The sequence below is a fragment of the Pelobates fuscus genome, chromosome 3, assembly GCF_036172605.1.
Source record: "Pelobates fuscus isolate aPelFus1 chromosome 3, aPelFus1.pri, whole genome shotgun sequence".
NCBI classification, from domain to species: domain Eukaryota; kingdom Metazoa; phylum Chordata; class Amphibia; order Anura; family Pelobatidae; genus Pelobates; species Pelobates fuscus.
Window position 1 is genome coordinate 364794118 of NC_086319.1, and position 27358 is coordinate 364821475.

The 27358-nt window shown below is 42.5% G+C and overlaps 1 protein-coding gene across 2 annotated transcripts in view; it reads left to right on the forward strand.

Moving 5' to 3' along the window:
• The window catches only part of LOC134603400 (nuclear receptor ROR-alpha), a 500942-nt gene that overhangs the window by 297023 nt on the left and 176561 nt on the right, over positions 1-27358 (forward strand). For both annotated transcript variants that reach the window (XM_063449322.1, XM_063449324.1), the window contains exon 2: positions 24414-24443. In XM_063449322.1, coding sequence (XP_063305392.1) covers positions 24414-24443 — 30 coding nt within the window. The remainder of the gene's footprint in view (positions 1-24413; positions 24444-27358) is intronic.

Sequence of the window (27358 nt, forward strand, 5' to 3'; positions counted from 1 at the left end):
AGGAATCTCACTAGGGCCCGCTACCCCAGCCCCCTGAGCCCACACCTGACCCACACCGCCCCTTGTGTCACCCCCCGCTCCCAGTGAGTGGAGAAGCGCTTGAAGTGTGTGAACTCGCGTACTGGATTGCAGAGAAGCACAGGACTCACCGGCCAAGCCCCTCGTTCCTGAAGCTCCCGGGGCTGCGTCGTGCACTGTCCCACGACCAGGATGAGCGACATCCGTCAACGACCCTCCAACCGGGGAGCCAACCCGGTGCCTGGCCACAGCAGAGGCGGAGCGGCTCCGAGATCTGTAACGAGGAGAAGAAGTCCTGGGCAGAGCATACTGATCCCGAGCAGCACCCCCGTCCCGACCCTGGGAGCGCCCTCTGGACACCAAAGTCTCCCGTCGCGCGCCCTCACCTTTCCGCCCACCTAAGGCCCCTCCTGAGCTACCAGACAAGGACCTAGTGCGCTGAGCCCTACCCCGGGGGGGGGGGTTAAGGGTCTTTACCCAACAGCTTCTCCATGTCATCCATCGACCCTGCAAAAGGAGAGAAAACAAAAGGCCCACCAAGCCAAATCCGTGGACATAAGAGTGTACACAAACTCGGCAAGGTAGTAATTAAAAGTGAATGATTTAAAATGGCTGCCTATTTAAATAGCCAAACCTACTTACCCATAACTCCATTCCTTCCTTGCTTCCTCCTATGCCCGTCTCCTAACCCCTGTCAAGGCCTTTTTTTGCTTAGCTGCGCTTTGGCTACATGGGGCTACATTCAAACTGGGATTCTTCCAAAAACAAATGCCCACATCTATTAGATACTGTTTATTCTTGCAATATTTCATATGGGGCTGAAATATGATTACACAAGCAAAAAGGCAGTTTTTCTCACGTACCATATGTGTGACATAATTAGATGACTGATCAAATATCTTGCTTAAAATGGGTATTTGTAAGGACCCTGAAGGCATTACTAGCCGTACAGCTTACTGAAAGTGGCAACAGAATAAATGAATGAATCAATCAATCAATCAAAATCTGGAATGCTAGTAAAATGATAGAGTACATTCACACCTTTTCTCCCCTTACTGTAGGAATGGTATGACTCATTGAAACTTCCTGTAGCATTTTGGAAGGAGGAGTTGATCTGACATGTTCAGCAAATTTGCAGGCATTAAATCAGTGACCAGTGACTTCTGGCAAAGAAATGAGTTTCTCTACTCATTCCTACAGTATATACAAGGGTGAGTGATGCTTTGTGGAGTAAATTTAGTTCAGCAAAATACATGAAAACTACATGTAAAAATTTTTATTCTTGATTCAGGTAGTGAAGTGGTCAAAGCAGACAGAGCCGGTGCAAGGACATTTGGCTAGAGGCATTTTGCTGCCCCTCCCCCGAAAAATGCATTTTCATCTGTATGTCTCTTGACCTCCTTCTTGAATTTCTTACCTCCTATTGTGTGTCTTAGCTCCTCCCTTGAATGTTGTGGGTCCCTTCCAAAACTAGCCACTTTTGTGTTTCTCTTCCCCAATAGCCCCTTTTGTATATCTTCTTCTCCCCCTCCCCAGCTCCTCTGTGTGTTTCTCCCCCATCCCTTTTTGCATGTCTCTTTCTCCCCTTTCCAGCCCCTCTGTGTGGCTCTTTACCCAGCACCTTGTCTCCACGCCATGTGCCTCTTTTTCCATAGACCCTTTTGTGTGTCTTTTTATTCCCCCCGGTTCTATTGTGGTCTCTTCCCTTGTGGCCTCTCCCTTAGTATGCCTGCTCACCTCCTTTGTTGTAGTGTGGCCTCATGTACCACTGTAGAGGATCTTCTGTATCCTCTACCCAGTCTGACAGGAAGCCTTGCGCTGAGAATAATCAGCAGCTATCTGTCAGACCTGGTAGAGGATATAGAAGATCCTCTACTGTGGTCTGCACGGCCACCACGCTACAAGTAATGACTAGCGGGAGGGGGAGCACTGGCGGGAGAGGGAGTTCTGTGCTGTGCCCTTAGACCAGTGCATGCTAAAGCCGCCGTCGCCTTTCGAGCCTTATGTTTGCGCAGGCCCTGAAACCAGCTCTGTCACTCCCATATCGAAAATGACTATTTCATACAGATAAAATCTTTATGAAATACATTGACAGTTTTGGAATTTCACAGAAAAAATATACTGAGACCAAGTAGGAGGGTCAATCTTGTCACGCACTCTGCATGCCTGCTTTCTTACAATAGAGATAAAACAAGATGCCAGGTATATAAGCATGTGTACAGTAGAGGTGAAGCACTATAACGACAGTGTGATAGATGACGTAACTAGAACTGTGTTATTAGCAATAATCAGCATGGTTTTATGAAACATAGGTCATGTCAAACTAACCTAATTGCATTCTACGAAGAAGTAAGTAGAAATATAGATCAGGGTGTTGCAGTGGATGTGATCTACTTGGATTTTGCCAGTGCATTTGATATGGTTCCTCACAATAGGTTAGTCTTTAAACTAAAAGAAATTGGTCTAGATGAATATTCTTGTTCTTGGGTAGAACATTGGCTTAAGGATAGAGTACAGCGAGTTGTCATAAATGGTAAATTTTCAAGCTGGACAAAAGTGGTAAGTGGTGTCCCTCGGGGTTCTGTTTTGGGACCGCTTCTATTTAACATATTTATAAATGATCTTGAAATGGGCATTGAAAGCCATGTTTCAGTGTTTGCAGATGACACAAAACTTTGTAAAGTAATAAAATGTGAGCAGGATATTGCCTTGCTGCAGAGGGATTTGGATAGATTGGGGGCTGGGCACTAAAATGGCAGATGAAATTTAACGTAGAAAAATGCAAAGTTATGCACTTCGGGGTTAAGAATGCACAAGCAATTTACACCCTAAATGGTAGTGAACTAGGGATAACCACACACGAGAAGGATTTGGGAATTGTTATAGACAACAAATTAGGTAGCAATATGCAATGTCAATCTGCCGTTGCTAAGGCCAGTAAGGTTTTGTCATGTATAAATAGGGGCATAAATTCTCGAGATGAAAATATAATTTTGCCTCTTTATAAATCGCTGGTAAGACCACACCTTGAATATGCTGTGCAATTTTGGGCACCTGTTCTAAAGAAGGATATCTTGGCACTAGAAAAAGTATAGAGACGAGCTACAAAATTGATAAAAGGAATGGAGCATTTTAGTTATGAAGAAAGGTTAAAACATTTAAATCTCTTTAGTTTGGAAAAACGGCGCCTTAGAGGGGATATGATAACATTATACAAATATATTCAGGGCCAGTACAAACCATTATCTGGAAATCTATTCATAAACAGGGCTGTACATAGGACACAAGGTCATTTAGGCTTGAAGAAAGGAGATTTCATCTAAGGCAAAGAAAAGTTTTTTTTACAGTAAGAGCACTAAGGATATGGAATTCATTGCCGGAAGAGGTGGTTTTGTCAGAGTCTATACAGATGTTTAAATTGCAATTGGATAAATACTTGCAAAAACATAACATACAGGGATACAATTTCGAATTAGTGGGCTAATAGCTGCTTGATCCAAGGAGACAGCTGACTGCTATTTTGGGGTCAAGAAGGAATTTTTTCCTAGTTTGTTGCAAAATTGGAAGCGCTTCAGACTGGGTTTTTTGCCTTCTTTTGGATCAACAGCAAAAGCATATGTGAGGAAGGCTGAACTTGATGGACGCAAGTCTCTTTTCAGCTATGTAACTATGTAACTAACCAGTAACCAGACATCAAATAAAATAATTTGCTTACCTATGGTGCTTACCTATATATCACTAAAATAAAGTACACGTTTTTTAAAAGTATCAATTTTGGGGCGGGGCCTGAGCCTCATGGTAGCCAGAAGCATCTCGAGAGTGCTCCTCAGCAAACTACTGCATACTGCATATAATCGACCTCTGGCCATCTCAATTAGCACCAGGGGTGACTTACATGCCTTCTAAAACGAATGAGAGCCTTGGACAGAACTTATGAAGTTCCGGGTGTTTATTTTACACGGAGCTCCAGGTGAGGACTAGGGCAGGCATCGGGAGGGAGAGGTGGCCACTCTCCTAATCAGTGCAGAACAGCCTCGGAACAGAATTATCTTGCTCTCCCGCCCCCCTCCCCCTCTCGGGACTGGCGGGGGTCAACCCGGTCCCCACTGAGCCAGCATACATACCTCTGTCAGTGTTCACAAGCTTGCCTTCCCTGGGTAGCTGAAGTTGCCAAGATGCATTTTCCATCCTCGCAGGCAAGGCCTGTCACCAACCCAGCATTGCTCCATCGAAAGCTCCCTGTTGAAGCTAGAAGCTATTTACAAGCGCTTCTGGGCAGCATTGGAGGCAACAGCTTCACAACCTCTACCTCGTGGAGATGATCGAGGGAAGGAGAGACAGGAAGGGAGGGGGCCTCTTTTGGGCTCAGCAATCCCACCAGCACCTGTCACCACCCGTGCTGGCCCTCTTGGGCTGCATACCACAAGGGGTCAAACCCTGATGCACCATCTACGCAGGAGGAAGACTGCACAACATCAGCGACCCGCTATACCAGTCACCCATCCACAAGCAAGCCCGCACAGCATGGACCTTACCACAACATGGAGGAGTAGTAAACTTGCCGTGAAGAAGGTCTCTCATCTGTCTCCAGTCTGTGCCTGGCTCTGCGGCGGCAGTCCCATCTGTCGCCTAATACCAAATTGCCTTCCTAGCTTAGCTCACCAGAGTTAAAACCTGTACGACGTAGGCAATTTAATATATAAATGTAATGTACCTAATCCATATACCTACCTAGTCTAATGATATGTATGATAGTTTTCTCTATGCAGTAAGCACCCAGTGGTTTTATTTTTCACTCTTCTTTTTACCTTATGCTTCTTTGCTGCACAGATTGACTGAAAAAATGCAGTGCAAAGCTATTAATCCCAGAGCTGCTGGACAAAAATATTTTCTGCTGCCACCTATTTTAATTTTGCCTCTCCAAGTAACGATATAGTAGAAGAGGAGGAGATATAATCGTGTAATATTTTACTCTTTTTGTTTACCCAATTCCAATATAACACTATCTCCTGAAAGTAGCTTGCACTGTGATCTATCACTGAAATCACACCTCGTTAATGAAATCTACCATCTTCCCAAGTGACGATCCTTTTATTACAATTCCGCTCCTCAGTTCCCTTGTCTCTATAGCCCACCTTACTCTCCTACAAGTGTTCGGTTCTTCCATATACGAGTTTTATCAGCTTATTTTAACATCTAATCCATCAGCCCCTCTTCCATCTGTGACATGCTGTTCTTCCTCTTTGTCCATTTCTTATAGACTGTAAACTCTTTGATAAGGAACTTCTTCACCTCCTGAGATGGTTAATGGGGTCAGGCAAATTCATAATTCTGGAACCACTGTCTAACTCCTAGGCCCTAGGTTGCTGCTAGGGCCCAGGTCTGCTCTGATAATACTAGTGGTAAGAGCAGAAGCCATTCCAAAGGGTATATTGATTAGCTAGAACAGTGGTTCCCAAGCAAGTTCTCAACTACCCCTAACAGTAAAGGATTTAGGGATTACTTAATTGTGTCTGTGGTCTTTCTAGAAGAAAACATAAAACACTTTAGACAGAACAAAGTAATCCCTAAACCCTGGACTGGTAGGGAGTACTTGTGGTTGGAAACCCCTGAGCTAGATCGTTATGTTACTCTTGCTGGTAATTGTTAAGGTCCTGTAAAAATAATATTGCAGGATAACTAATGGGGCAGGCAAAATGACAGAAGCATGGACTGGCACACAGCAAGATGTAAATTGAATGGGGCAGGGATAGGTAGGAGTATTGGCAAATCAGGAACATGAAGCAATGAAGGAACATGGGTTCGGAAACTATGGTCACAGTGCTGTGTTCTCCACTTGTAACAATTACTGTGATCACCAGTTTGAGCTCTTGTGTTCTCTGAGTGATGTAGCCACATGGCACAAGAATGTCTAGAAATGTTTAACAAGATACTAGGGAACATGAATGTCCCTTCCACTTCCTACTGGTCTGTGGGGTAGAAGGTAATATGAATGCAGGATTGGAGGTTAGATACTTGGCTGTCTTGGGATAAATCCTGGATCTCATGCAGCGGCACAGTAAGGGTTAATGTTAGTTCTAGCTCACATACACAGTGACTGGCAGTACATGGTTAGTGAGACCTTACCTGAGGTCCTTCTAGTCATACAACGTAGGCCTGAAAATGGTCTATTTCACAGCTAAAGGAAAACTACTCTGTCCACATGAAGGATGTAATACAAACACGTCATAATCCCATCATTTACCATACAGAATCATATAAATAAAGGGCGCCCAGAGTGGTCCTTTAACTTATAAGAATATCATGCAGTAACTTACAACAAAAAATAACTGCAATGTACACATGTAGAACTGGAAAGTACTATTTAAAGGGACACTATAGTCACCAGAACAAATGCAGCTTAATGTAGTGTTTCTAGTGTCTCTGCAGGCTTTCAGAGAAAAGGGAGGATTTACATTGCTGCCTAGTAAGACTAAGACAGCCACCAGAGGTGCTTCCTAATCCAGTGCTACACAATGTGCAGCACTGGCATTTCCTAAGGGAAAGCATTGGATTGGGTGAGATCGTTAAGATTGATTCCTGACACTATAGTGTTCCTTTAAATATACAGTTTAAAACATCTTGATTAAATCATGCAGAAATACATGATTTACCAGTACAAACGTTTAAATAAATCTTGTGTATCTCAACAGTCATATGTTCACTCTGCTTTTTCTATCAGCAAAAAGAGTATTCTAGTGTCTATTTTTAAATAAAGACTTGTATTAACAGTTAACACCCTTTTTATGGTTGACAAAGTAACTCAGGGGCAAACTCTCAAGCTGTAGAACCTGTTTAAATCTCACAGTTTTGGGCTCTGTACCCAACAGGTAAAGCCAGACATTCAATCTCCCATGGGCAATAAACTGAGTGAATGATGTCATTATAACACCAATAACCTTAGGGTGAACAAAATAAATACACACGTAACTTCCTCGGAAAATAGTTTCATTTTTTTTATTAAATTGCATGTTGATTTGGAATGTTGTTGTAGATATATTCTTTAGTTTTATCGGTGGCTATACTAGTATCTGAAAATTTTCTTATTTAATGTCCATTTTTCCTATGAGAGTGTTTAAACTAGAGAGAAACTTTAGCATCATTAATTAATTAAATCTCATCTTCAGGACCTCTCGTGACTGTCACAACAAGTATGGCAGAGCAGGGCTTTATAACTAGAGGCCCATAGATAAATACAGGCCCTTGGGTCCCAGACTGATTTAAAAAATTAATCGTTTCCACTGGCACTGAGTAACATCATTGATTTAAAACGTGAATATGAATAATGCACGCAGCAATCCATTAAAGCTTCAGATGCCACCATGGTAGACGTTACATTGTAGTATTGCGATGAAAATTGTTTGGGATGATTCAAACCTGCCCATTACGTGAGATTACATTGCTCAGGGATAGAACAGGTGGTTTATTATCTACTGACACAAAATCTGAGGCTACGTAGGGTTAACGTAATGATGGTAATTACTGGAAGGGCTTCTGTCTGTCTGAAGGAAGTCAACCTACGTGGTGTTGCCAGTGGAAACCCTTCCATCAATCCCGAGATAAGGGCAAGATTAATTGCCCCTCTTAGAATGCTACATACGTTACAGCAGGGCAGATCTCTGTGTCTCCTGCAGGTTAAATGGATTGTTCCCATTAGTGGAAGGTGGTGTCTGAAGGAGATTGTTCGCTCCTGAATGTCACAAGGAGGGAGAGGGACAGAGCTATACAGAGGGTGACAAGCCTGCGCGTAGTCATATTTTATTGTTATCGTTAAGAACATCATAAAGTGATGGCTTACAGGAAAGCCTCTCAGTTAATAATGATAACAAGACCTCTGGCAGACAGAGAACTGCTCTAGCACATATTCACTAAGTACTGTTCTGCCAAAAGGCTACTTTTCATTGCGGAATGGAGCGAAATGATCTTAGACCCGTGCTCCTTATGAGCTTTTCATCTTCGTGTCTTGTTGACTTATTTGCTGCCAGAGGGGTCTGTTTATTAGCTGCATTGGTAGCAGAAATTATACATCTGTTATTTAGACTGTTATACATCTCTGTCTCTCACACCAGTGGAGGAACAATAGGGGCCACAATGAGAGCATTGGCTCAGGTTGAAAGTCCCAAAGTGCTTTGCAGGCCTCTGTCTTCTTTTTTACCTAACCTGGTGGATGGAATTAGATTGGTAGAGAGAGAGGGAGATAGTTTTTCCCATATCTCCAAAGTGTCCCTATTTTGGAGCGACAGTCCCTATTTTGCAAATAAATCCCTCTGTTTCTCTGAGCTCCATATTGTTGGTGTGTCTGAGTGTATAACAGACCTCTGCTATACACTCTGTCACAGAGGACAGAGGAATTTGGGCCCAACATAGTGACAGACTGCTCCTCCTAAATAGGGACACACGAGAGGTATGCCATAGTGTTCCTTTAAGGACAAAGTAGCCGAAATGGAAGTATAGCTGACTGAGAGAATTGGTTCAGTTTGGCTATTTTGACCTGAAATTTGAAAATATCTTTCAATTCTTTATCTAGTAAATAACAATGTTTGTGTTTTTCACCCTCATTACCCACTGTGGATCTCATCTCTGTTTCTGTAACTCATCAGTATTTTTTTATTTTTTTTAGCCATTTTACTGTCTAAATCCCCGCCCATCCCCCCCTCCCCCCTTCCTTTTTTTAATTCTGTGTAACTGAGGTTTTTTTTGTGTGTTTCTTTTTTGTTTTGCCTCGAATGGAACGTTCTTAGAAACGCTGGTAAACCAATAACCGTTGTTGTTTTTTAACCCCCTCGTGACCAAAGGCATTCTTTAAAATAATAATTATGATTTATTGTGATGTAATTCCAGTAAAATACAAGTTTAGCAGGCTAAGATTGCCACAAGGCATATGTATGTATATGTGTTTGTAGTATCAGTTAGTTAATTACACGTAGCTAAGATACTGTTATCACTGTACTGACCAGGTGCAGGAATGTAAGAACTGGAATTACGCGTCCCTCTCCTTTGTATCAGATGAGCCACGTGGTTAGACCGGATGGATGAGTTTAGACTCTATTTATTAAATAGGTTAAGGGTATGTGTGGGTGTAGTTAATTGTGGGAGGAGCTACAGTGCTATATAAGGAATGTACTCTATGTATTCAGTACTCAGACTTTGCTGTATTTTGGTGACGCTAGTCCCTCTGAGTCCCGATCGGTGATCCAATAAAGAATCTCTTCCTTCCTGAAGAAACCTGTGTCCATCTCTCTGTGCTTGGCTTCCGTCAGTTTCTCCGGTATCATTTGGTGCATTGGCCGGGAAGCTCATCGTTCAACGGTAGCTGAGAGGCAGAGGCGTGAGACGGTCTATCTTTGCCCACGTTCTCTACGGCTGCACCCCTGAACTTCTGCGTGGACCTCCCTTCGTCTCGGCGCCACTGGTCTGTTGTCCAGGAGATCATCGGCCTCTACGTGAGAAGTGCTGGGGTGTCCCCGTCGATGAGTGTGAACTCAGGTTCAGGAACGAGGAGGTAAGACAACTGCTGTTTTAGACGGCAGGACCCACTAGGGGTATACCGATTGTGCGGTAGGCCCAAAGGGGTTTTGAATCTGTGTATCTGCCCCCTCTGTCGGAGGGAAGGAGCGAAGGCGCACCGCTCGATCGAACGCTCTTTAGTCAGACCGTTTGATTTGGTTAGTCAGGCGGGGTCCTGGTGTAAATAGCCCTAGCCGGACACCGGTGTCTTGTCTAGACTAGCGTTCTAGGGTGTATATTACGTTCGCTAGGTCGGAGGGACCGGGAGACTAAGCGGCGCCTGTGTAAATTCGGTTCGCTAGTTCTCATCCTATCTGGGCTAAGTGGGAAGGCGTGTAAATTTGGAACCCACTAGACTTTTGATAGTGCGACTAAGAGGCGCCTGTGTAAATTCGGTTCTCTAGCTCGCTATATATGTGGTGATTGGGCAGTGTGGCTAACCAAAACGGGTGTATATAGTTTTAGGTAGTCCATTCAAGGTACTGGCCAATAGTTTAGTTGGGAATTGTAAATGTGTTAACGATTGTTTTAGTAAAGTGTATATCTTGTTAGATAGCGCGAGCTCAGCCGTCTAGCGAGAGTGTTAATAGTGTGTTGCTGTATTATAGTGCACGGTACCATAACCCTGTATATTTACTGACATTATATAATAAGTACTAATCATTGTCGTCCATTGCATGTTTAACACCATAACCACTAATAATTGTATTGTGACCTTAACTTGTGCTTTGACCTATGCTAACCGTACTGTAACCGCTATTTGTAAAAGACGATGTTACTGGGGTGTGTTATAGACGGGTAATTCGTATATAGAGAATTATAGCGTGGGTGACTGTATAGTTACGCCAAAGGGCATAATATTGATTATATAGTGACTGGTGTAACAGCTGTGTGTGTACGGGAATTCCCTGAGTGTTTATTGTTATTGTGTACGTTTCACTTGGTAACCGTACCACGTGGTGCTGTTGCCAGAGGAAACGGGTGTGACTGTTGAATAGTACGCGTGTATAGTATTCGTTGTCGACGACGTTCCATTGTTAAGTATGGGTGCGTCGCAGTCAACGATTCCGGATCCCTTAGGATGTATGGTTAAGAATTTTAAAAAGGGATTCAAAGTTTGTGATTTTGGGGTAAAGATGTCTCCTGTACGTTTGGTCACTTTGTGTACTAGGGAGTGGCCTACTTTGGTTGCGGCATGGCCGCCACGTGGCAGTTTGGATCCAACTCTGGTACAGCGCTTACACGTGGCTGTATCGGGTAGGCCTGAACTTTACGGCCAGTTTCCTTATATTGACTGTTGGAGACAGGCCGTAAATGACTCGCCAAAATGGCTCCAGACATGCCACGAGGAGCAGTGTCGCCTCATGGTAGCTAGGACTTGCTCGTCCACTAGGACTGGTGTTAGGCCCATTTTGGACACGCCCCCTGAGTCCGAGATCCCTTTGCCGCCCCCTTACTTTCCGTTAAGAAGAAGTGACGCAAACGCAGGAAGTCCTGCACCCCTCCCCTCATTACCCTCATCCACTTCCGCTTCCTCCTCCAGTACAGGATCCACCCCCCCTCGTACTAAATCTCCCCTTCCGGAACCAGAATCCACCCCCATTAGAAACGAATATCCTGATTTGGCGCCACTTCAGACTTCCGGTCAAGCTTCATCTAGCTCGGCTCGAAGTGTTTTATTTACGACCTTTTCCCAAAACCGACCTCCCACATCCCCATACCCTATCTCTCCCCGACCGGAACCCATGACTGACGCCTCTCTACGTAGCCCCATCCAAACCCGACAGTTGACTGGTGCCCAACAATTAAAGCACTATCAGATGCCTCTTCGTCTGAATCCCGGGTCAGCTTATATCGATGCCGCAGGTCAAATGGCACACGCTGACCCAGTCTTCGTATATGTCCCATTTACCACAACCGATCTTTTAAACTGGAAGACCCATAATTCCTCGTATACTGAGAAACCACAAGCTATGACTGATCTGTTCACCTCAATAGTACAGACGCATAATCCGACATGGGCTGATTGCCAGCAGTTACTAATGACTTTATTTAACAATGAGGAAAGGACAAGAATAAATCAAGCAGCCATTAAAGCATTAGAGGATAGAGCCCGTGCTTTGAACCAAGCCAATCCAGCAGCATGGGCCGCGACACACTATCCCAACACCGATCCCGATTGGAACGTAAATGGTGCTGATATGGTTCAACTCAGAGCCTATAGAGACGCTATAATTGCTGGCATGAAAGCCGGAGGAAAGAAAGCCATTAACATGTCGAAGACAGTTGAGGTGATCCAGAAAAGCGATGAAGCGCCCAGTGTCTTTTATGACCGATTATTGGAGGCATACCGCTTGTATACCCCCTTTAATCCGGAAGACGCAGACAATTCCCGAATGGTTAACTCCGCCTTTGTCAGCCAAGCATACGGAGATATTAAGCGCAAGCTACAAAAGTTAGAAGGGTTTGCAGGTATGTCCATCACCCAACTAATGGAGGTAGCAAATAAGGTCTATATGAACAGGGATACAGAAAGTAAGAAAGAGGAAGAGCGCAAGATGCGTAAAAAGGCTGATATGCTAGCGGTAGCGATCGCAGGCGTAGATAAACGGGGCCCAGATAGAGGCAATAATAGATGGAGTAGGGAGCCTTTGAGTAGGGATCAATGCGCGTATTGCAAGGAAGAAGGGCATTGGAGGAACGAATGTCCGCAAAGAGAGCAGTACGAGAGAGACCAACCCAGGGCAGGCTACGGAAACTTTAGAGGTAGAGCGAGAGGTAGAGGAGGCCCCGGAGGGAGTAATGGTTATAGAGGGAGTAATGGGAACAGAGGAAGTGTTAGGGAAGACAGGTATATTCCAGCAGCGCAAAGGTCCCGCGATAGAGAAGGTAGGGACTTTGTAGGATTGGCTGACACTGTCATGGAGGACTATTGATACCGACCGGGCTCCATCCCCCTTGGTCGAGCGGAGCCTATGGTCGATGTATCAATAGGGGGGAAAAGGAGTGCGTTCATGATCGACACTGGTGCTGAACATTCAGTGGTGACTAATCTAGTTGCTCCTCCATCTGGAAGGACTATTACTGTGATAGGAGCAACTGGAAGAAGTGCTGAAAAACCGGTTCTTAAAAGTCGACTCTGTACATTGGGAGGCCACGTAGTAAAACACCAATTCCTTTATATGCCTGAATGTCCAGTCCAATTGCTGGGACGTGATATGCTATCAAAATTACAAGCGCAGATTACGTTCCTACCAAATGGAACAACATCCTTAAAGTTTAATGGACCTTCAGGTATTATGACTTTATCCGTACCAAAGGAAGAAGAGTGGCGACTTTATACAGTGTTGACTAGCCAAAACCCTAGGAGTGATGAGACATTGTTTAACATACCAGGAGTTTGGGCAGAGAACAACCCACCAGGACTGGCCCGCAATATTCCACCAATAAAAATTGAACTGAAACATGGGGTTTATCCAGTGAGCCTAAGACAATATCACATTCCGCAGAAGGCTAAGAAGAACATCCAATCCTATCTGGATAAGTTCATACGGTATGGTATCCTAAAATTCTGTACTTCCCCCTGGAACACCCCATTGCTGCCTGTTCAAAAGCCCGGTACAGATGAGTATCGACCTGTACAGGACTTAAGAGCAGTCAATGATGCGGTTGTTAGCATACATCCAGTTGTACCCAATCCATATAACCTGCTTGCTTTAATTCCGGGCGGGGCTACTTACTTCACAGTCTTAGATCTCAAAGATGCCTTCTTTTGCCTCCGAATTGCCGCAGAAAGCCAATGTATTTTCGCTTTCCAATGGGAGAACGCTGTAACGGGCTCAAAACGCCAAATGACTTGGACAAGACTGCCCCAAGGGTTTAAAAATTCACCTACCCTATTTGGTTCAGCTCTAAGTCAAGATCTACTGGATTTCGAGTCTATCCCAGGAGAATGTGTATTGTTACAATATGTAGATGACTTGTTGATAGCAGCAGTTACAAAAGAAAAATGTCAGCAAGCAACGCACGATCTACTACATATTCTCTGGAAGGCAGGATACAAGGTGTCCAGGAAGAAGGCTCAGTTGTGTTTGCCAACTGTCAAGTATCTGGGATTCCATATCTCTGAAGGTCAAAGGATTATGGGGCCAGAGAGAAAAGAAGCTGTCTGCCAAATACCAATACCCAAGAATAGAAGACAAGTGCGAGAATTCTTGGGGGCAGCAGGCTTCTGTAGGATATGGATTCCCAGCTATGCGATACTGGCAAAACCTCTGTACGCAGCCATCAAAGGTACAGAGCACGACCCCTTCTTATGGACCCAAGAACAGCAAACGGCATTTGAAGATGTGAAGAAGGCTTTGATGAGTGCCCCAGCATTAGGTCTACCTGATCACACACGACCATTCTACTTATATGTACACGAGCAAAGAAGAATGGCTGTGGGAGTATTGACACAGTACTTGGGATCATGGCAAAGACCTGTTGCCTACATGTCTAAGCAACTGGATGCAGTGGCCAGCGGACTTCCACCTTGTCTAAGAGCCGTAGCTGCAGCCGCCCTGCTAGTAGCTGAAGCCGATAAACTCACTCTGGGTCAAGAACTTTATGTACGAGTCCCACATGCAGTACAGACGTTGTTGGATTACAAAGGAAATCATTGGTTTAGTAACAGCCGTATGACCAAGTATCAAGCAATGTTGTGTGAAAACCCAAGAGTGCATTTAGAGACTGTAAACACCTTAAATCCAGCTACCCTTTTGCCGCAACCTACTGAAAGTCAACATGATTGTTTGGAAGTAATGGATGAAGTATTTTCAAGTAGACCAGATCTTCGTGATTTTCCCATCCAGAACCCCGATGTTCAATATTACACCGACGGCAGTAGTTATGTGAAAGAAGGGATCCGCTATGCAGGATATGCAGTGACAACAATAGACAAGGTGATAGAAGCTCGGCCACTGGCGAAAGGAACATCAGCACAAAAGGCAGAATTAATAGCACTAACACGAGCGTTACAATTGGCTGAAGGTTTAAGAGTAAATATCTATACGGACTCTAAGTATGCGTTTTTAACCACTCATGCCCACGGAGCTTTGTATAAAGAAAGAGGACTACTGAATTCAGAAGGCAAAGAAATCAAGTACGCAGCTGAAATCCTACAACTATTGGAAGCAGTGTGGGAGCCGAAAGAAGTCGGTATCATACATTGTCGAGCGCATCTGAGAGGAGATGGTGATGTAACCAAGGGAAATCGGATGGCAGATAGTGCAGCTAAGCGTGCTGCTGAATCAGGAAGACAGGAGTATGTGGGGCATATAGCTGCTCTTATACCAACTCCACTGTCCCAATGGACTCCAGTTTATACAGCTCAAGAAGAGGAGTGGTTAAAGACTGAACCGGGAAAGTATTTGGAGAACAAGTGGTATCAGCTAGAAGATGGAAGAATAGTCATACCAGCATCACTAGCGGTAGAAATTGTCCAAAATTATCACAACGGGACACATTCTGGGAGAGACAGTACTGAAGAATCTCTCAGGAAACATTTCTACATACCAAGATTGTCCAACTTGACTCAGGCCATTGTACGCAGATGTGTAACGTGTGCTAAGAATAATGCAAGACAAGGACCAGTAAAGCCACCAGGAGTCCAGTTTATGGGGGGACTCCCCATGTCCGATCTACAAATAGACTTTACAGTAATGCCTAAATCGGGTGGACATCGTTACCTGTTGGTAATTGTGTGCACCTATTCAGGCTGGGTAGAAGCATGTCCTACTCGTACAGAGAAAGCAGGAGAAGTTGTAAGATTCCTGCTACGAGAAATAATACCCCGATATGGACTACCCTGTTCTATAGGATCGGACAATGGTCCAGCTTTTGTTCATCAGTGCCTACAACAACTGACTCATATGCTTGGTATAAAGTGGAGGCTTCATACTGCATATAGACCCCAGAGTTCTGGTAAGGTAGAGAGAATGAATAGAACTATAAAGAACCAGTTGGCTAAAATGTGTCAGGAAACCCAACTTAAGTGGAACGTTCTCTTACCCATAGCTTTATTGCGAATCCGCAGTACCCCTACCAGAAGGATGGGCCTCTTTCCTTTTGAAATCATGTATGGGCGACCACCTCCCATACTTGGTAACTTAAGGGGGGACTTGAGTCAGTTGGGAGAAGGAATTACCCGGCAGCAGGTTGTAGAGTTGGGTAAGACTATGGAGGAGGTACAGAAATGGGTACAAGATAGATTACCTGTGAATATTTATCCCCCTGTTCATAGTTATCATCCAGGAGACCAAGTGTGGATTAAAGAGTGGAATAATGTACCGTTAGGGCCCAAGTGGAGAGGTCCTTATGTTGTTCTTTTGTCTACCCCTACAGCGATAAAAGTAGCCGAAGTAACTCCGTGGATACATCACTCCAGGGTTAAACCAGCAGCAGTCGATTCTTGGCAAATTACAGCAGATCCAGAGAATCCCTGCAAGATCCGGTTGAAACGCACTACTCAGTCGGAGTAACGAGGAATTATTGTGGATTACAAATTTTATTGTTACAGGTGTGAGTGAGAAGGCCATAATAAAGCCTGTCCGCTTACCAACACATAGTGTATAAGCCAGGAAAGTCTCGAAGGGACACCTGTGAAGACGAGCAGAACTCCATTCCCTGCAGCCCTCACATCCTGGAAGCTGAGGTTCCATCGCACGGACGAAGACTGAGGATGACGGCGAAAGATGTGCTTTTGATTGTGTTTATTTATATGTGTTTTTATATTCAGGAAGGTAGAGGTACCGACACTCCTAGCTGTGAGGTATGCATTAAGACTACGAGAACAGGTAACCATATTTCCCAAACCCTAATTTGGCATTCACAATACGAATGTAAAGGAGAGGTATCAAGATGTAGATACCTAAATATAGACTATAGTGTGTGCCATTTAGGAGTAGGAGAACCTAAGTGCTTCAGTCCAGAGTATCAACCTCGTACAATTTGGTTGACTCTCAGGAATGGAGATCCTCAGGGGACCCTAATTAATAAGACGGTGTTAGAATCCGTACATTCTTCGGGTGTTCTGCTATTTGATGCATGTAAGGCGATATCAAGTGGTAGAAAACCGTGGAATGTATGTGGGGATCTTAGATGGGAGAGGACGTATGGGTCTAATGATAAATATATTTGTCCCAGTAGTAAAAATAAATATGTGAGTCCTAGATGCCCAAATAAAGACTATAACTTTTGTCCATATTGGTCTTGTGTGGGGTGGGCGACTTGGGGACAGACAGTAGATAAAGACATGATAGTGACTAAGTTGCCGACTAGCCCTTATTGTAAGTCTATGGAATGCAACCCAGTCCATATACTTATTAATAACCCCGACAAGTTCCTAGATAAGTATGGAAATTTATTTGGGTTTCAGATATACGGGACGGGTTTAGATCCTGGGACATTATTGTTTATAGGAATAGAGACTGATACGGTATCCTCCCAGACTCATCAAGTATACCATTCCTTTTATGAAGAGATGAGTATAGATAATAAGATCCCCCATAACGCTAAAAACCTGTTCATTGACCTAGCTGAAAGTATTGCCGGTAGTCTTAATGTTACCAACTGCTATGTGTGTGGAGGTACTAACATGGGAGACCAATGGCCTTGGGAAGCAAAGGAGGTAATGTCCGGTTCTGAGGCAGTTGACCAACTAATATCTACACAAGCCGATTATCATTTGAGTGTTAGAGGTAAATCTGAGTGGAGATTAAAGACCTCCATCATAGGTTATGTTTGCATAGCAAGGAAAGGAATAATGTATAATACTTCTGTAGGAGAATTAACTTGTCTAGGGCAAAAAGCTTATGATGATGATACTAAAAATACAACTTGGTGGTCGGCTTCAAATGTCTCAGAACCATCTAACCCGTTTGCTAGATATGCCAGTTTAAAGGATGTGTGGTTTGATTTATCCATCACATCTACCTGGAGAGCCCCAGCAAATTTGTACTGGATCTGTGGTAAGAAAGCCTATTCGGAGTTGCCACAGGACTGGGAAGGGGCATGTGTGTTGGGTATGCTCAAACCATCCTTCTTCTTGTTACCGATTGAAACAGGTGAGACTTTAGGTGTTAAAGTGTATGATGTGAATCATAGGAAGAAAAGGGGACCCTTAGAGATAGGCACCTGGGAAGATAATGAATGGCCTCCCCAGCGTATCATAGATTATTATGGGCCAGCCACGTGGGCAGAAGATGGTACCTTTGGTTATAGAACCCCAATTTATATGCTCAACCGTATTATAAGATTACAGGCGGTGGTTGAGATTATTACTAATGAGACCTCACAAGCACTCAATCTTCTAGCGAAGCATAATACCAGGATGAGGACAGCAGTGTACCAAAATAGATTAGCCTTGGATTACCTTTTGGCAGTAGAGGGAGGTGTATGTGGGAAGTTTAACCTGAGCAATTGCTGTCTTCAAATAGATGACGAAGGGCAAGCAATAGCTGAGCTTACTAGCCATATGGTTAAACTAGTGCATGTGCCTACTCAGGTATGGAAAGGGTACAATCCAAGTAGTTGGTTTGGTAGCTGGTATGAGTGGTTTGGAGGGCTTAAGGCAGTGGTAGGTGGAGTCCTACTGATTTTACTGTTGTGTCTACTCCTACCGTGTCTTATACCCTTAGTAGTTAGGTCTGTGCAAAGCCTGATAGGAAGTATAGCAGAGAGGAAGGCTGCTGCACAGATAATGGCGATATATAAGTATAAGGCTCTAGATCAAGGAGAACCAATGCAGGAAGATGAGTGTTAAAAGATTCACATCATAAGATAAGTCTGGTCTGGTTCATGGTAACCTGAGGTATATGCAAACCAAGGTTAAGTGATGCCTCAAGTAATTGTGAAATATCAGAGGCATCAAAGGGGGGAATGTGATGTAATTCCAGTAAAATACAAGTTTAGCAGGCTAAGATTGCCACAAGGCATATGTATGTATATGTGTTTGTAGTATCAGTTAGTTAATTACACGTAGCTAAGATACTGTTATCACTGTACTGACCAGGTGCAGGAATGTAAGAACTGGAATTACGCGTCCCTCTCCTTTGTATCAGATGAGCCACGTGGTTAGACCGGATGGATGAGTTTAGACTCTATTTATTAAATAGGTTAAGGGTATGTGTGGGTGTAGTTAATTGTGGGAGGAGCTACAGTGCTATATAAGGAATGTACTCTATGTATTCAGTACTCAGACTTTGCTGTATTTTGGTGACGCTAGTCCCTCTGAGTCCCGATCGGTGATCCAATAAAGAATCTCTTCCTTCCTGAAGAAACCTGTGTCCATCTCTCTGTGCTTGGCTTCCGTCAGTTTCTCCGGTATCATTATGATCAAAGTATTTTTTCCCAAAATAAAAGAAACGGTGATGCCCACTCACTGAATACAGTGTTGTCATCTATGTTTGTCTGAGACTTTGGCCTTTGTTAGTTAACACACACAATGCTACTGCTCTAAACACACACAAAACAACTTGTCTGCTGTCTCTTACTCCTTCCTTGTTGTCAAGATGGTTTCCTGACCAAAACCTGCCTAATATTATGAAGCACCATTTCATTTTAGCTTTATTCTGCTTTGGTTTTGTGGCTCTAAAGGTAACCCATGGCTCCCACCATTACCAGACTCTGGAATGACTCACAGTAGTTCTGTTTGCTGCATAATGACGCTCAGATATCTTGAGGTCAGCTATGTTGTTAAATATGCATATTTTCTATCTTGTTTATTTATTTATTTTATTTTCATATACCCATCCTAACACTTCCCACTTAACATTCTAAATCTCAATCTATATAGAATTTATATTCCTTTCCATTACATGTAAAAAGCACACAATTTTATACGTACAAAACACAATGTCGGATGCCTTAACTAAACTGGGAATTGTGTAGAATCAATCTGGGAATTGCAAAATGTAGGCCAGATAACTGATATCAATTATTTTATTAAGTTAATTTGATCATTTTTAAATGAGTTCTTATTTTAAGCTGATGTTTAGTATAACTGAACAGGTCATGTTTTGTATGTTGTCAGATCTAACATCAGAAATCGCGGGACCTCTTACAAAACCATTTTGCACCCCTACACGCTCAATCTCAGACATGCGCACTAACAGAAACCCAGAGACATATACACTTTCCCAGACACACACAGATATACACTCATAGATACATTTTCTTAACAGCACACACATTCTCATACATACACCCAAATACATATTACAAGACACATCTATTCCATGCTAGACACACAAATTCTTAGACATACACTGCCACCAACAAAGATTAACACAATGCTGCACACACATAGACACGTGGGTGCACAATGACACATAAACAGGTACAAACATTGACACACGCACTGATACACAAAGATAAATACACAAACATAATAAATACACACTTTTGGTCACCCTCCTGTTTTCATACCGATTGTGTACAGAAGGGTGGTTTCCATGACGTTCAGTGGGAATTAGTTGGAGTTTATAAGCTTCGTCTTTCCTGCCCCAATCTGTGTAGTGCAGCTACGGGCTGGTGCATCTAGTAAGGGTGATCATTTTTGGGAAGATATATCTGTCTCCCCAACTGGAACACATAGCACTAAAGGGCCCCTGTGCTCAACTGGGCCCCTTACAAGACAGCGGGCTTTAGTGCACAGCTGGTGGATCCATGTGTGATTACTGCAGATATCAGCGCCATTATAATCTATTTCTACAAAAGCTATTATTTTAGATCTGCACGTGAGTTTGGAATGTAACACTGATCCACAGATTTCTTCTGAGCAGTGTAAAGAAGAAATGCTAATGGTAGATACAGTGGAGTGGTTTACCCAGCTCTCCAAGCTAGGAAAATATAATATGTTCTTTATAAAATTACAATTTAAAAAAACAAACAACTTTTTATTAAAAAGACACGCTTGTTCTGCACAAAACAAACACAAGGATTTTCTCCCCATGATGAAAGCGTCAGCAGGGCTCTGCGTGTGGGCAACTCTGAGAAGAGCTCCCCAGCACAGCTTCAAGACAGTCAGGCACGCATGCATGCCAAACTAAAATCTCACCTTTTTCACCTAAAAAAATTGATAAATAAAAAATAAACAGATACCCGGCAATAAGTAAGCACTCACCCAGCCAGCATTCAGAGCAAGGTGTCCACCTTAAAACCTCATAAACATTGACATGTATTTCTAACACTACAGTGTCCTTATCCTTTAGGTTTAGGACCCCCCTTTTTTGTGTAAAACCCATAAAAAATTATTTTATTTACCTTTTTCCAGCGCTAACACTCCCGCTGCGCTGCTGCCCAGCGCTCTATTTAGCATGAGGCTGACAAGGCATTTGCCTTAGGCTGCACTTTCAGGTTTGCGACAAAAAACGCAGCCCCCCCCCCCTAAGATGCCAGCAAATACCTTCTCAGCCTCTTGTCCTGGGAGCCGATAAGCTGGCATGCCACTTTGGGCCCCCTGAGGCTGGCAACTGCTCAGTTTGTAGAAGGGCGGCGAGGAATCACTCAGTGTGTGTGTCTGACTCTGATTGGATGTGTGGCTGTCAGTAAGAGTGTAAATGTGTCTGTCAGTGACTGTGTGTGTCTGCCATTGAGTATGTATGTATGTCTGTCAGTGAATATGTATGTCTGTCAATGTGTGTGTGCCTCTCCATCAGTAAATGTGTAACTGTGTCTGTCAATGTTTGTCTGTCAGTGAATGTGTATGTCTGTCAGTCTGTGTGTGTGCCTCTCCATCAGTGAATGTGTAACTGTGTCTGTCAATGTGTGTATGTGTCTGTCAGTGAATGTGTATGTGTGTCTGTTAGTGTGTATGTGTGTGTGTCGGGGGTGCCAGAGTTTCATCACGCCTAGGGCAGCACAAAACCGAAATACACCACTGCTGACGCCCATTCAGGCTCCTGTAACATCATCGAGGAGGCGTTGCTTGCTTGTCACTAGTCTAATTCAATGCTCCTCTTAGATGAGTACAGGGTACCTGATGCACGTCTGCTGAGCTCTCATCCAATCAAATGCTTTGATGAATTGTATTTGATGACATTCGAGATACAGGACAGAGTCAAACTTGCGTGTTACAGCAGAAACCTCTCCAAAGTCTGAAAGTATGACGGCCATTAGAGGCTTGTTCAACCATTGAAAGTAAATGTCACCATTTTTACAAAACGGCGGTTTTACCTTGGAGGGTTAAAACTGTAAGACAACTGCATAATGAAGTGGTCTGGGTGACTTAGGTGCTCCATTAATAAATGTTCTGCCACTGTGGATACTCCAATAATAATGTTTCCATCCCAAAAGCCTTGGAAGACTTGTTGGGATGTTAGAATGTTGCAAGGTCCCTTTGGTGGTAACTCAATAAAATTATTTTTCCCTAATGCTTTTTTTTTTTTTTTAGGGCTAGGGAATTCAGTACTGCAGAAATTAGTAGGAGTTACACTCCCCGAATGCTGCTGCTATTTTCTGAACGCAACTAATTTGGTCATAGTTATCAAGATACCGAATTCTAAAGTGTGTTTAGCACCATATCTCATATTTATTGCTAGGCATGTCCTGATGACTGATCTCAGGGGCGAAGTTCTAAAAGTGAAGCAATCAGCAGGAACATTCCATTCATTTTCATGGTGATTATTCCACATTGTGAATTTTGATAGCACCAACAAATTCCACTGTGTATTGTAATTGTCAAACATGGTTATACAATAGGAAATAATTGACAAATAAAATAGATAGAAGAGGTGAACAGGACCCTGAGGAAGTGGGAAAGAAGCACGAAAGACGAGCGCGATGAAGAACAATGTGGCGGGGGTGGGGGATAGATTGATAAATGTGATGCCTACAAAAATGTGGTATGTGGAGGAACCCTAGAATGATTTGTGAAAGAGTGAATAAGGTATGAGAGAAGTGTCTTAACAAGAGCAGGTACACACACAGTCATGAAAAATGATAGATGTTCATAAAAAGATGAGTTTTAAAATACTTCTTAACCCCTGAAGAACACATGACGGAATTTTTCCATCGTGTTATCCTTTCGCTTCTGAAGCTGTGTCCTTAAGGGGTTTCTAAATGACATGGGGAATATCTGATACGATGAGATAGGACATGCCATAATAGATATATCCTGTGGGTGAGAATTACTCTTTGTACATATATAAAGATATTCATTTTTTTTTATTTTTATATTTTATTTTTTTCTAAACAACATATTGTTTAAATTGTCACCTTCAAAAAATTGTTTGGCAAAAATGTTTGGCAAATACTAAATATCCCTGTAATTGTGTAATGTGTGTATAATGCTTATTGTTTTCTTTGCTATAGGCAATACCATGGTAGGTTAATAGTTAAGTATTTTTATATTTTTGCACACCCAGGATTTTAGACGTCTTGTCCAGCATCCCTTGTCCTTGCCTTGAGCCTGTGATTTATGTTCCTAAGTGAACATTACAGCTCCATTAACAATTTGTGCAACCAAACTTTGGAATTACTAAAAGCACTTGCAATAACAGTTTGTGATTATCATTAATAGTCGGATTGTCCTACACAAGGACACACTTGTAGCAGATCTACTACAGGATTGTCTCTAAATTCTATCGGGCTTCTCTAGCACTATTAAATTGTTCACCTTTATGACTCTTTTATGTTTCCATTTGTTAATTAGTGATCATACAGCACTTCCTGTGTCCATCAGTTCTCCTCCTATTTCATTACTCTTTATGTATAATTCTCAGTCTCTGTTACTGAGCCATTTACGGTGGTGGTATTGACGCTATATGAAAAACATGGCCTACAATGGTACAGACTAGGTATGGACTACACGGATACTGAGAGTAGAAACATATGAAGACATACATATGACTAGTTCAGACAAGTCAGATTTCTATATAATAGAATGTCATGTGTGTTGGGTGCAGCGGCATAACTACCACAGGTGCAGGGGTCGCAGTGGACATAAGACATGTGGAGGGACTGGGAGGGATAATGACACAAGTGGAGGGCCTAGGGGGGAATTAGACTCGTGGAGGGGCTAAGGGGGGAATGAGACATGTGGAGGGGCTGGGATGGGGGAATGAGACATAACGTGGGGCCCCATGGCAATTTTGGCACTAGGGCCCGGTGATTTCTAGTTGCACCTCTGGGTGGGTGTCAGGTCCCTAGTTACATCGTACCATTAAGTAGTTTTTTTTCCCCTCAACCCAGTAAATGCTAGTAAACTGTTTACTGCAATGTGGTGTGCACACATAACACTTGCATCCACTGTACCTGTGAATACTGGCACCAATTTATTTCACAATGTTAAATGCAAGCTTGTGTGGTATGGCATTCTTGTTGTGATGCTGTATGCATGTATGTGTTACACAGTCCCACATGTGCACACATGCATACACCAATACAACCTCCAGACATAAATACACATAGATAAGTCTCACAGGCACACATAGAAATGCACTGCCACACAAATGCACAGCAATACACAAAACAAATTGCCATACGTGCATGCACACACAAATAAACACTGTCACGTACACAGATAAGCACTGACACACAAACACCACACACACGCACACACACTTACTTAGCTGTAGACTGCTGGGATCTTTAAATTTATTATTTCTATATGTGGATCAAATAATATCAACTGTGCTAACAAAATGTTTGCTAAACATGTAATTGCTTTTATATTGTTCTATAACTTTTCTCTTGTATGGGTAACTTGCTTTGCGTTTATGAAGATATATATATGTATATAGTTAGATAGTATTTGTATCTTTTTAAAAACTCACCTTGATGTGTTTCTCTTGTTATTCTCTTTTTAGGTCTGTCGATAACCAAGAAGACACATACATGTGAGTACACCTTTATATTCGTGTCACAGCAGTGCTTCACGGTTCCTGTCACCCTGTACATGTGTGTCCTTGTTTGTGAGTGCAGGGTGCTTGCAACGTCTCCTCCAAGATAATTCTAAATCAGTTTATTTTTGTATAAAAGGAATGACTACTATCGGGCCCTCGACCTGTGAACATTTAGCCCCACTGGCCGTTTTCCGGTTTGTCCAATGTTCATTCATGGCCTGGTCAACTACAACAATTAGATTTAATTAATTATCATCTAGTATTAATAAAGCAAACATGATCCCCCCAAAAAAACATTCCCCCACCACATTACACCACCAGCCTGAAACATTGACACAAGGCAAGACCATTGGAATCATGCAGTTTATTACAAATTGTACACACAAGGGCTGAATTATTTGACCAGTTGGCTTTTTGTAAATCTTATTATTGCCATTTGTGTGCTTCCATGATCCCTGTAGCCTCATATTTCTGCAGCCAAGATTGAAATGTCTTCTCATGCTGCGGCCCGTGTTCAGAATACCCACTGTAAACCATTGTAAAGAGTACTTAGTTAATTGAGATATTATGGGTTTTCTGTCAGGTTTAACAAGTCTGGCCTCCCACCTCTGACTTCTCTCATTAATAATAACTGGCATCCATTGGATGGTGCTTATTTACTGCACCATTTCATGCACGTACTTGTAGGACCTAGGACAATGCTCCTGAAACCACCGTGTCTGGTACAATCAGTCATACCATAATTACAGCTACTTATATCACACTTATATCAACAACCAAATCTCTTTAAAGTGAAACTGTAACTGAAGATTTTTAACATTATATTTTCATATTTCCAATATTTAACACATTTTTGCTTGTGAGGCCTGAAAAGTGAATACATGTAGAACAATTGGATTAAATGTTATCTGCTGAGGTCTTAATAAACATTTTTTTTAAAAAAAAACCCGAAATGTAGCATCATGCGAAAAAAGATTAACACAAGTTATAGGGGATTTTCCATGTTGTATTCAATAGTGTTCAATGGCGGCTGCATTTAAGTCATGTTTTAGTGATTTTTGTATTGATTTACAATCTCATAAAATGACTACTATGTTTATGAAGAGAGAAAATCTAACCAGGGGTTATTGGAAAAGCTGTATAACAAATCCCAGATAGCCGTGGTTGGACATTACTGATTTAGTATAGTGTACAATCAGCCTTTAGGTTAAGCATAGTTGCAGTTTTCTGATCCAGGTTAATCCGTTCTGTAAATTAAGATATTTATCTTTCACCAGTGTTACATGTCACGTTAGAGTGAGCTATTGGGAGGAAAAAAAAAAAACCTAGTCACTCAAAAGTATCTCACTAATAGATTTACTACTTGTTAGCATTTCTTCAATATTATTATTTTATTGTTATTTTATCATTTATATAGCGCCATCAGGTTCCATAGCGCTGTAAAATGGGTGGGCTAACAGACATGTAATTGTAACCAGTCACCTCACATTCTAGAGGGAGTGGGGTATAGTGACACAAAGGGTAAAAGTAGGGGTACGAAGTAGGTTGTTAGAAAACTATTCATTGAGGGCTTCGTAGGTAATTTTTGACAGTTGCAGGAGAGGAGTCATGGGGGGTGGGTGATAAAAACCTGCTAACAGTTTAATTGAAATGCTTTTTTGAAGAAGTGAGTTTTCAATGATTTTTTGAATGACTGGAGACTGGGTGAAAGTCTTACAGAGAAGGGAAGGGCGTTCCACATAAGAGGTGCAGCCCTGGAGAAATCTTGGAGACGAGCATCAGAGGTGGGAGTACGGACAGAGGATATATGTAGGTCTTTGGCAGAGCTCAGTGGCCTTGACGGGACATACTTGTGTATTAGGGAGGAAAAGTAGGTTGGAGCAGCATTATTTAGAGATTTGTAAGCAAGCACCAGAATTTTAAATTGAGCCCTATATCTAACTGGAAGCCAATGTAGGGACTGATAGCAGGGAGGCGTGAGAGGTGCGGGCGGACAGGAAAATGAGCCTCACCGCCACATTCATTATAGATTGCAGCGGTGCAATCTGGGAACACGTAAGACCACAATATACCAGAATGTAATACCTTGGGAGTCGATATTAGATTAGCAGGGACTAAGATATCTCCTAAAAATATAAAAGATATAATGAGAAGCAGAGTTTAAAAAAAAAAAAAAAAAGATGAAAAACCTATGGATTGCGACTGCTGGTTCTACTGATATCCATGGTGATTGCACCACGTTCTAGAACAGAATGCCGAAACACCTCATCCATGGTGCCATGCTCATTGTTAGTAATAATCGCCAGGGCCCTATCTGAATGTGTTGGAGAACTTGCTGTTGCTCGTTACATTTAATTGTCTGTGCTCGATGATACCGGAGAGGAGGTGTGTTGCCTTCTTCACTTTCTTTTTTCTCTTTTTTTCACTTGCTAAGCTGCCATTTTCACCTTTTGAGATATGACGAAATTGTGTTCCTTGTTTTATTAAATCAGTCTGCTCCTGCAAACCGCTGACTAAGGATTCTTAATTAATTACAGGGTCATTCACTAGTAAGAATTAAAAATGAACGCAAAGAGAATTTCACATTCAAGTTTAAAATAAACCCATTGGAAATATTTTGTAAGCCAGTTATGCTTTCAATTTGGCTAATCTGGACCTAAATTTGAAATCGACTTTGAATTCACTTTGATATCTCACTTTCAATAAATAAACCTGACAGCTTCATATGTGTTCTCTTCTAAATGAAGCTGCAATGTTAGTACAACTTTGCTGAATTTCAACATGCATAAGGCATCAAAAGCATTATTTGTATACGTAGGAAATAATTACTCCATCTACTCCCCATCATTTTAATTTGTTGTATTTACCGTCAATCCTGGTCTGTCCACGGTCTCCTATTGGACAATTAC